Source organism: Callospermophilus lateralis, chromosome 1, assembly GCF_048772815.1.
Source record: "Callospermophilus lateralis isolate mCalLat2 chromosome 1, mCalLat2.hap1, whole genome shotgun sequence".
Taxonomy (NCBI): Eukaryota; Metazoa; Chordata; class Mammalia; order Rodentia; family Sciuridae; genus Callospermophilus; species Callospermophilus lateralis.
Genome location: NC_135305.1, coordinates 211,982,670 through 211,994,324, shown reverse-complemented (window position 1 = coordinate 211,994,324; position 11,655 = coordinate 211,982,670). Strand labels below are relative to the sequence as shown.

The 11,655-nt window shown below is 47.5% G+C and overlaps 1 protein-coding gene across 1 annotated transcript; it reads left to right on the top strand.

The window, feature by feature from the left end:
- Positions 1-6,916: 6,916 nt before the first annotated feature.
- Positions 6,917-10,027, top strand: LOC143399891 (olfactory receptor 10T2-like). Its single transcript, XM_076857023.1, has 2 exons — positions 6,917-6,976; positions 9,074-10,027. The coding sequence occupies exons 1-2, from the start codon at positions 6,917-6,919 to the stop codon at positions 10,025-10,027; spliced, it is 1,014 nt and encodes a 337-aa protein (XP_076713138.1).
- Positions 10,028-11,655: the final 1,628 nt, after the last annotated feature.

Genomic DNA, 11,655 nt, shown 5'->3' with positions numbered 1-11,655 from the left:
CTGGTTGATTTCTCACCAAAGATTTGAAGAATTAACACCGATCCTTCTCAACATCTCCTTAAAAATGGAAGAGGAGGGATCATGTTCCCACTCATTCTATGAGGCCAGTATAGTATCGCCCTGGTATCAAAACCCTGAGGTAGGATTTAAAAAATTAAATAGAGGCGCTGGGAATGGGGCTCAGTGGTCGAGTGCTTGCCTTACATGCATGAGGCCCTGGGTTCAGTTCCCAGCAACGCACACGTACACACACGGGGTAGAAATGAAGAACAAGGAAATGCAATTTTAATCTGAGGTTCTGCATCCAAGCCAGCATCTCTTCCAGACCCATCGCTCCCAAATTCTGCAAAACCTGTAAATCTTAAAGTTACCATAAATTCATCCATTTACAAAAATTACCTATACACCATTAATTAGCTCACCAATATAGATTAAGAGAGATGGGACGTTTTAAGAAACCTATAATTTAGGGGATTTTTCCATCATCACCTACTGATCAGGTCATGGATCCTGAGAATGGTCAGACTGGGCTCGTCCTCACCTCCCATGCCCACCCCTTCCCAAGTTTCCTCTCAAAGAAGGCCCGGAACCCCAAAAACATCTCTCCCTCTTGAGGTGGCCCACACTCTCCCTTGAATGTGTGTTCCTTGCTTTCCTAAATAAACCTCGGTACCCCACTGGTGTGTGCTGAGATTCTTCCTCATGGGGTATGTCAAGGATCCCCCTAGTCCAGAGTAGAGTCCCCTCTTCTCTAGGAATCCCTCTGGACCACCTTCTGAAGACATCTCTTTTCTCATGACAACCAAAGGTATCATAAGAAAGAAAATTATAGACCAAGATCTCTTATTCACATGGATGCAAAAAAAAACAATGCAGAATAAACTAAAAGGTTAAAAAAATGATAATAATAAAAATAAAATGAGTAGCTGGGTATGGTGGCTGTAATCCCAGTGGCTCTGGAGGCTGAGGCAGGAGGATCACGAGTTCAAGCCAGCCTCAGCAAAAGTGAGGCCCTAAGCAACTCAGTGAGACCCTGTCTCTAAATAAAGTGCGAAGTAGGGCTGGAGATGGGACTCAGTGGCCGAGTGCCCTGAGTTCAATCCCAGTACTCGCCCCCTCCAAAAAAAAAAAAAAAAAAAAGAAAAGAAAAGAAAGAAAAACAGATTATACATGGTGACCTAGTGGGATTTATCCCAGGAACACAGGGCCAGTTCAACACTCAAAAATCAATCAATACAGCACACTGCATTGACAAAATAAAGGACATAAACACGTGGTTGTCTAAGAAGACACAGAAAAAGAATTTAGTAAGATCCAACACTTTCATGAGATAAACACTCAACAAAAGAGTGAGAGAAGGGGATGTCCCAGCAGCAAAACCAGCACCTAGGAACAAGCCACAACTGGAGGGAAAACCGGATCTCTTCCTAAGATGAGGGACTGGACAGGAGATGGGCCCTCACCACGCTGTCCCACACTGCGCTGCAGGCTCCTGTCAGCTCCTCACCCCCCACCCCCCGTGAAGGTTCTATGTCCTTCCAGAGGCCAGCAGTGGGGTGGAGTCCCCTTGCCACAGGGAGAAAGGGCCTGGGCATCGTCTGTGTCATGATTTGAAGCATCAACTTCTTCCTCCCAGGAGGGCAGGGCCTGGGGCTGCATTTCCTTGAGGAAGCAGGCTCGCCCAGCTCAGGTTGGACACTCCTGGGGACAGGACCACTGATGGGCTGAGCGTGCACGTGTGACTGCCATCACAAGGGGAAGTGCCAATTAGTCCTTCCTCTGCTCTGAGCCTTCAGGGGCTGGGTGCTGAGGAAGCAGGCCCTGGGGTCTCCAGTCTCCAGAGCCAAAAAGCCCTCAGGTACCGACAGCCTGGCTCTGGGGGGCTTGTTAGTGACTTGAGGGTCCCCTGGGGTGGCAGCTCCAGAGACCCCCAGGATATCAGGACCAGGATCCTCAGCCCCTCCCTTCTCAGGCAGAGGGATGCTGGCAGGGACAGTGTGAGCCTTCCTGCACTATGGTGAGTGTGACCTCAGGGCTGCAGAAGCCACCTTGGCCCAACCTGGGCCTTAGGGCTGAGATTCAAAACTGAGTGCAGGATTTAGGGAAAAACAGGTTCAGAAGTATATAAAAATAATGAAGCAAATGGAGAAGCCAGTGATTAAATAAGATGACTGTGTGAATCAAACAAAAAAAAAAATATTGAGTGCAGGGAGAGTGACATTACACAGGGTCAGAATATTCATCCTGAACCACAGGCTGTGACTGATTTGGAGGGAGATTGCTGGAAAGGTGTTCAGTTCTGGTTTTTGAAGTTCACAGAATGTCAGGTGCAGGAATATAGGAGATCTGGCCAGGAAGGAAGGCAGAGTATCTGAGGAAAGCCAAAGTGACCCTTCCAAGATCACCCACTGCCAGATGCAGAGCCCTGGCACACAGGTGACGAGTCAGTAGCAGGTGGCTCGGTGTGCTGGTGTGGTTAGAGCCTGCTGGACCCTGGAGCTTCAGGGCAGAAATACATGTGCACAGTCCTGGGCACACTCATTCCCCACTCCATTCCACCCCAGTCTGTCTCTGTCTGTCTGTCTCTCTCTCTCTCTCTCTCTCTCTCTCTCTCTCTCTCACACACACACACACACACACACACACACACACTTGAAGAATCGTGTAGGGTGAAGGATCGAGGAGCTGGAAGTGGCTCCTGGCTTTGGGGGGGCTTCCTGATACGAAGTGGAAAAGGGAGGACTCCAGCTGGGTGCACAGTTGTAATCCTTGGGAGCCTGAGGCAGGAGGATGCAAGTTCAAAGTCAGCCTCAGCCACTTAGCTAGGCCCTATCTCAAAATTAAAAGTCGGAAAAAAAAAAAAAAAAAAGGCTGGGGATGTGGCTCGGTGTTAATTGCCCGTGGGTTCAATCCAAGATGATGAAGAAGAAGAAGAAAAGAAGGACTCGAGCCCCTCGTGCCACTCTCTTCTTCTTTGGGGCTCCTCTAGGTCTCAGGAAGCACACTGGGCCCCTCTAGCCGGCACCAAGGAGGTGGCATGGGCCAGGTTCCTGGACTCAGCAGCTCACTGGGAACTCACCCGCCAGGCGGACAGCTGTCCTGAGGATCTGTCAGTGGGTGCTATGGAAGCAAGAACTGCTCTTCGTGTCCTCTGGACTAACAATCTCCCCAGTGCAAGGACTGGACAGAGGACTCCAGACATGTTGAGGCAGACCCAGCATCGCAAGTCCTCAGCCACTGCAGTTCCCCTCTTCTTCCTTCCTTGTCTCCCTGGTGGAGGCAGTGGCTGAAACAGATGCCACCTCCAAGGTGAGACTAGAGAGGGACACCTTGTACCCCTTTGGGTTCCCCACAATGAGTGCACCCCCTCTCCAGCTCCCCCTGAGATGAACAGAGACCTCCGCTGACCCCTGGCAAAGGGCCCCTGACTCAGGATCCCTCTGCTCAGAACCCTGCGTGGCTCTCACCTCACGCCTAGTCAACGCCACGGTCATCCCTGTGGCCCTCAAGACCTTTCACCACATTCTTCTGTCACCTGCCTGCTCTTGCCTCCCTCCTCTCACTCATTTTATCTACCTGTGTGTTCTCCTGGCTGCTCCTGTCCAGCCACTGGACCTTTGCACAGGCTGGTACCTCCAACAGGAATGCCCCACATAGCCTCCCCATTAATTTTCTCATTTCCTTTAGGTGTGAATTTGGGGTCTTTGCACTGCTACAGAACCTCCCTGGTCCATCCCCAGGCTAGAAATGAAGTCAAAAAATGTCATTTTAACCTCAGGGTTAAATTTCCAAATATTCCCTTTCAGCCCTCCCCTCCTTCCTCTTCCTTTCCTGTACCTCTCTCCTACTCTATATCTTACTTTCTTGATGTTTGAGACTCATTGCTGACTCCCTCTACTAGATCCTGTCCTCCTCTAGGCCTGCCATCTCTGCCTGTGTAGTTCCCTGCTGTGTCCTCAGTGCACAGAGCAGCCCTGGCACAGAGCCGATGCTCAATGAGCTTGTGTGGTGCGTAGAGTGACAGATGAGCCTGCAAGACTCAGAGCCCTTAGAGCGCAGCTGCCAGAGACACAGCAGCCAGACACATGGGTTCAAATCCTGGTGCTGTGACTGGGAGATAGGAACAAATCATTCCTTCTATTCCATGCTTCTCCAGTGGTGCAAAGAAGAAAATTAAAAGTCCAGCTATTCTTTTTTTTTTTTTTTTTTTTTTTTTTTTTGTCAGAGAGAAAAAAAAAAATTCATAGCACCTGTATCCCAGCCACTAGGAAATCAGGAGTGCTGAAAGTTCAATACCAGCCTGGGTAAAATAGTGAGACTCTGTCTCAAAATAAAAAATAAATAAATAAAGAGAGCTGGGAGTGTAATTCAGTGGAAGAATGCTGTTAGCTCCACCCCAGGACCGCAAAATGATGATGACGATGATGACGATGATGATGATGATGATGATGATGATGATGATGATTCATAGCACTTTTCAGGGCATCTTCCTGAATATTGTCTGATTTCACAGGATCAATCTCTACTCTCACAGATGGGGCTCACAGGGGCAGAGGCAACTGTTCAAAGTCATACTGCACCTAGTTCCAGAAGGCACCCATATTCATATCCAGGCCTGTCTGATTTCAGAGCCCAAACTTGCCCGTTACTGAATGTTTCTGCTGAGCACAGGATTTCTGCTTTATGTAATGGGGTTGTTTGCCCAGGTAGTGACCTCCCCATCCCTGAAGGGGAACAAATGAAGCCTGGAATATTGTGGTAGATTTCATGCCTACGTGATGCAGGAGTATGTATGGAAGGGGCTTTTCTACTCAATCTCCTGCTTTAAGATGCTGGAGCGGGGCTGATTTAATCCTGAAAGGAGGCTGCGAGAATACGTAAAGCATCCCTTTCCTATATGACAACTAAAAGCTCAGAGCCCATCAGCCTGGTTCTGATTCTCCAAGAAGCACACTCGGCTGTTGAAAATTCTCCTGACTCCCAAAGGTCCCCACATGTAACTTTCACATAAAGTCATCATGCAATATGCGGCTTTTGGGTCCAGCTTCTCTTACGGAGCATCCCAATTCTATTGAGTTGTGACAGGTATTAGAACATTGTGGTTTTATGAAAATGATCATACTTCATTTTAGGATTGCCCATTGGCTTATCCATTCACCAGCTGATGGACATTTGGGTCATTTCTACCAGCGAGGTGCTTGTGAGTGGTGCTGCTATAAACATCTGTGTGGAAGTTCGTGTTCAAAAAACTGTCTTCAATTTTTTTTGGTCTATACAGAGGAGTGGCAATGCTGGGTCCTATAATAACCTATAGGTTTAATTCTGAAGAACAAGCTATCTTTTTTAAAATTTTTTTTTAGTTGTAGATGAACACAACACCTTCATTTTATTTATTTATTTTTATATGATGCTGAGGATCAAACCCAGTGCCTCACACATGCTAGGCAACCGCTCTACCACTGAGGTACAAACACAGCCCCAGAACAAGCTATCTTGTTTCATCTTGCATTTCTTTGATTATCCCAAAACAAACTAAATATCTTTCCTCCAAATGGTACCGAACGTTTGCATTTTCCACTTGCCTACTGTTAGCCTTGGGCAACAGGGCCTCTGCCCTGCTAGTGATGCTTCTAGGCACTCTACTCTGACCCTCTTCTGTCCTATCCCACCCCAAGGCACACAGTTTCCACAAAGCCAAGAGTATGTGTTGACCTTGAGCTTGCACGCCTGTGTAGTCAATGCTGCATAGAACCCCACAATTCCATGCTCAGGTGGCTGCCCCCACCATCAGGTCTAAGAGTGCACCCCTTGCTTGGGTCCATCCCTCTGCCATGGCCCACACTGCTGGTGTGTGTGCCCTGGACGTGGCCAGGCAGTGGCTGCTGGTAGAGGCTGCAGCCTGCAGGTGCCTGTTGGGGTACATGTGAGGCCCCAGGAGTGCTGGCTGGAGTCTGGGGTGGGAAAAGAAGGGGACAGGCCATGGGTCAGGAACAGGAACAGGCTCAGGGTGCTTCAGATATCACCACCATCTTCTGCTGTGGACCTCTAAAGAGACCAGGAACTCCATATTTGAATCTGGCATTTGGTTATTATAAAAATATGTTTTTCAATGTAGGGAGTTAGAACATGTTTCATATAACTAAGAGATTGTTTGATTGATTGATTGATCAATTTTGAGACCAGGTCTCACTTATGTTGCCAGGCTAACCTCAAACACCTGGGATCAATCAAATCCTGTCATAGCCTCCCAAGTAGCTGGGACTACAAGTGCACTGGACTAGCACTATTTTTAGCTTTAAATATTCAGTCCCATGGCATATGGGCCTTCATTTGAACTCTGCAAATGTGGAGAGTGACCCTGGGCGTTTTTGTTTGTTTGTTCATGTGTTCTGTTTATTTAGTTTTGTGTGTTTGTTTTGGTTTTAGTGATCACTCCCTTTATTATCTGAAGATTTATGCCAGTTGTGGTGGTGCACACCTGTAATCTCAGCTCCTTGGGAGGCTGAGACAGGAAGATCACAAGTTTGAGGGCAGCCTGGGCAAGTGAGCAAGACCTTGGCTCAAAATAAAAAACTAAAAATGTTGAGGATAGCTGGGCACAGTGGTGCAGGCCTATAATCCCAGCAGCTCAGGAGGAAGGAGGATCAAGAGTTCAAAGCCAGCCTTAGCAAAAGCAAAGCGCTAAGCAACTCAGTGAGACCCTGTCTCTAAATAAAATACAAAATACGGCTGGGGATGGGGCTCAGTGGACAGAGGCACCTTAGTTCAATCCCAGGTACCTTAAAAAAAAATGTTGAGGATGTGGCTCAGTGGTAGTCAACTGGCCCAGCATTCACGAGGCCCTGGATTTGATCCCCAGTATTGCAAAATAAAGTTTAAAACATTTAAAGTCAGTCTTTGAGCCAGGCATGGACCCATGGTCCCAGCTATTCAAGAGGCTGAGGCAAAGTGGATCACTGGAGCAAAGGAGTTGGAGGTCAGCCTGGGCAACATAATGAGACCCTCAACTCAAATCTTTTTTAAAAAGTCAGGCTTTGGGGTTTTTCATTACATTCCTCGGAGAATCTGACTGAAGTTCCTCCTACTTGTGCTAGATTTGGGCTTAGCAAACTACAGTATGACTGCCAGATTCAGCTCCTTGACTTTTCATAAAAATAAAGCTTGATTAAAACTCATTTCCATAACATAGTACGACTGTGTGTACACTACAATGACAAAAAGAGCTGAAACAAAGATTGGGGCAGCCCACAAAGCCAGAATAGTAATTCTCTAGCCCTGACTGAAAATAATTACCCACCAGTGCTAGATCCACATGGCTGCCTGCTTCCTGCTTCCTGGTTCTGCTCTTTTTCAGGAAAAATGGGCATACCTCTTTAACTGCCTTTTCTCCTGTTAAGTTCTTCCACAGCCCTCATTTGTCTTTTCTTCATAACCAGAATATCTAGAGGCTCCTTAACATTTTTAGATGTTTTACTCACTTTAGTTCCTCAGAACTAAAATTTAAAACTTACGTTTCCAGAGTGAAAATGTCAACTAATTTCTCAAAAAGTTAAGTCATAATTTAAATATCCATCATCCCACTGCTGATGATGAATATTTTATTTATTTATTTACTTAGTTGACCTTTTATTTATTTATATCTGGTGCCAAGAATTGAACCCAGTGCCTCACACATGCCAGGCAAGTGCTCCACCACTGAGCCACAGCTCCAGCCCCTGCTGATGAATATTTTAAGGTGCACAGTCATTTATTTTTTTTTTCTCTCCCTACAAGGGTCACTAGGTTTGCAGATTACTTACTTCCAAGGCCACTAGATGGCACAAATATCCAGTCCCTCTGTCTCCACACCTTTCCTGTCTCAAAGGAGGTAAAGACATGCTGTGCTCCTAAGCCAGTTTACTCTTTTAAGAAACCATATATTTATTTCAATTGACAAGTAAAAATGCATATATTTATTGTGTACATCATGATGTTTTGAAATAGATATACAATGTGGAATGGCCAAATTCAGCTGATTAACCAATGCACTACCTTACGTGGCTATCATTTTTGTGGTGAGAACACACAATATAGTCTCAAGGGTTTGTAAGACTACTGTGGCCACCTTGTGGGCTAACAGTGAGCTGTGTGTTCCTCAACCTTCTCAGGAGCCACAGGTCACAATAGATCTCCTCAAACTGTTCCTCCTAATGGAATTTGCATTCATTGAACAACATCTCCCCCAAACTCTCCCCATCTCTGGCAACCACCAGTCTAGCCTCTGTTCCCCCTCAACCTCCCATCCCCCACCCCAGGTACTGGGGATTGATCCCAGGGGTGCTCTGCCTCTGAACTGCATGCCCAGCCCTTTTTATTGTTGTTGTTGTTTTGTTTCGTAACAGGGTTTTGGTAAGATGCTGAGCTGGCCTTGAACTTGCAATCCCCTTGCCCTGGCTTCTCAAGTCACTGGGATTATAGCCATGCATTACCGCACCCAGCTTTAGTCTCAGTTTGTAGGAATTCAATTGTTTTAACTCCACATATGAGAGAAATCAGGTAGAATTTCCCCTTCTGTGCCTGGCTTATTTCACTTAACACAATGACCTCCTCGGAAATGAACATCAGCTGGGAGAAACATTCAACCAATGACTAAGGGGAGGTGGGGCATGAACCCCCTGGTCCTTCACCCCTCCGTGGGCTAACAGTGAGCTGTGTGTTCCTCAACCTTCTCAGGAGCCACAGGTCACATTAGATTCCAGTTGCCCCAAGAGGTCATTTCCTTGTTACCACCGCTTGTCTCCCTTGCACTTCTCTTTGCTGGTTTGGTGGATGACTCCCACATGAACTATTTACCTTTTTTCCCCCCTATAGGGACTTGCTAAGCTGCTGAGGCTGGCCTGGAACTTGAGAGTCTCCTGTCTCAGCCTCCCAAGTCATTGGAACTTCAGGCATGCACCACTGTGCCCAGAAACTATTCACTCTTACTCTTGAATCCTTATAAACAGGGATGACTCTGCTACCCCACCAGACCTGAGGCCAAGCAGACTCCTCTACTTACTGCTTACTTTGTGCATTTACTGTCCTCTCTTCCCAGGCTCCTGAGAAGCAGAGGGGAAATGGGACAGGGCTAGTGACAGAGTTCCTGCTGGTGGGATTCTCCAACCTTCCACACCTGAGGACCACACTCTTCGCGTTGTTCCTCCTCACCTACCTGGTCACCCTCAGTGGCAACGTCACCATCATCACCATCATCCACGTGGATCGCACGCTCCACACACCCATGTACCGCTTTCTGGCGGTGCTGTCCCTCTCTGAGACCTGTTACACGCTGGTCACCATCCCCAACATGCTGGCCCACCTGCTGATGGAGAGCCAGGTCATCTCCATCTCTGGCTGTCGGGCTCAGATGTTCTTCTTCCTGGTCCTTGGATGCAACAACTGCTTCCTCCTTACCCTGATGGGTTACGACCGGTACGTGGCCATCTGTCATCCCCTGCGCTACTCGGTGATCATGAGACCCACCGTTTGCCTCTGCCTGGGAGCCTTGGTTTTCTGCTCTGGGTTCTCGGTGGCCTTGATGGAGACCTGCATGATCTTCTCCTCGCCCTTCTGCCGCGGAGGCCGCGTGGAGCACTTCTTCTGCGACATCGCCCCGGTGCTGCAGCTCAGCTGCGCAGACAGTGCGCAGAGGGCGCTGGGCATCTTCTTCCTGAGCGTGCTGGTGGTGCTCTTCTCCTTCCTCCTCATCCTCCTGTCCTACGCCTTCATCGTGGCGGCCATCCTGCGGATCCGCTCCGCTGCCGGCCGGCGCAGAGCCTTCTCCACCTGCGCCGCGCACCTCACGGTGGTCGTGGTGCATTTTGGCTGCGCCTCCATCATCTACCTGCGGCCCGACTCTGGGGCGAACCCGGCCCGGGACCGCCTGGTGGCTGTGTTCTACACGGTGGTGACGCCGCTGCTCAACCCCGTGGTGTACACTCTGCGCAACAAGGAGGTGAGGGTGGCGCTGAAGAGGACCCTGGCGCGCAGCGGCGCGGTTTCAAGATGAGGACTGGCTCTGCACTGTTCACGAGGGTCTAGGTTTTCATGAACGGGTGCCCCTCCTGAGACCCAGATCCCCCACCTGGAAAACAGGACTGACTTTCATATTCCTCCTAAGGACTGACGCGTTTGTATTTTTTAATTCTTCTTCTCCAGTGCTGGGACAGGCCCCAAAGCCTTGTGCATATTGGCAAGCGCTTTACCATGGAGCTACCTCCCCAGCCCCACGTGGTGGGATCTTCATTCTCAAAGCAGCAAGTGTGAGAGGTGGGAACTAGAAGAGAGGATAAGGTCGTGAGTGTTCTAATCTTTTGAGTGGATTAATGTCAACATTTGGGGAAGTAGATAATGACCCTTGGAGTGGTCTCAGCCTCCTCCCTGTCTCTAATGCTCTCCTGCCTTTCTACCTTCTGCCATGGGATGGTGAAACCACAGCCCTGGCCAGATATGGCTTCTTGGACCTCCCAGCCTCCAGAAAAAAAAAAGAAAAAAAATTTAAAAATTCTCTCCTTTAGAAATTACCCAAGATGTTGTATCATACTGTAGCAGCACAACAGAGGGGAACACAGGGACTGGGGCATAGCTCAGTGGGAGAGCTCTTGCCTGGCGTGCACAAGGCCCCCAGTTCAATTCTTAGCACCAGGAAACACACACAAGCTAAGCCAGAAAATCAGCACCACAAGTTGGATTCTTGTTATAACGAATACCTGAAAAGAGGATGGTGAGTTCAAAGCCAGTCTCAGCAAAAATGAGGCACTAAGCTACTCAGTGAGACCCCATCTCTAAATAAAATACAAAATAGGGCTGGGGATGTGCTCAGTTGGTGGAGAGCTTCTGAGTTCATCCTCAGTACCCACCTTCACACACACACACCAAAAAAAAAAAAAAAAAAAAAAAAGGAGAAAGAAAGAAATGCAGGGCAGGTCTGAATCTTCTTAGAGATTACTTAAGTGGCCATGATCATGATATTGATAGAAAGATGTACCTGAGATGAGTTCTCAGAAAAAAATGAGGTATATGTTATTGGAAACTGGAGTAAAGTACATTATATAAATTGAAAAAGAACTTGGCTACATTATATACAAAATCAAGGGTTTTTGTGGAAGGCAAATTTTAAGTGCAAGAAACTATGATATCAGGTGAAAGAAATATCTAAGAAAAATATTGAAGGAGTTGTGTGACTACTTTTAATTGCATATGGTAAAATGCAGGAAGATAGATGTGATTTAAAGACAAAAATTACAATTAAAAGGGAAGCGGAGCTGGGTGTGGTGGTGCACACTGTAATCCTAGCTACTTGGGAGGCTAAGGCAAGAGGATTGCAAATTCAAGGCCAGCTAGGGTAACTTTGTGAAACCTGCTCTCAAAATTAAAAATTTAAAAAGGCACTGAGATGTAGCTCAGTGATATAGCATACTTTTTTTTAAGAAGAAAATATTAAAAGTAATTTAAACCCAAGTATGCTATGCCTGGTGTGATGGTGGATGCCTGGAATCCCAGCAACTCCGGAGGCTGAAGCGGGAGGATCACAAGTTCAAGGGAGCCTCAGCAACATAATAAGGCCCTAAGTAATTTCACAAGAGCCTGTCTCAAACTGAAAAATAAAAAGGGTTGGGGATGTAGCTCAGCATAAGA

Bases quoted from the DNA above. Each gene is read 5' to 3' on its own strand.
- LOC143399891 (XM_076857023.1), top strand. From the start codon at position 6,917: ATGGTCCCAGCTATTCAAGAGGCTGAGGCAAAGTGGATCACTGGAGCA. The intron at 6,977-9,073 runs GTCAGCCTGGGC...CTCTCTTCCCAG, and splicing joins CTGGAGCAAAGGAGTTGGAG to GCTCCTGAGAAGCAGAGGGG.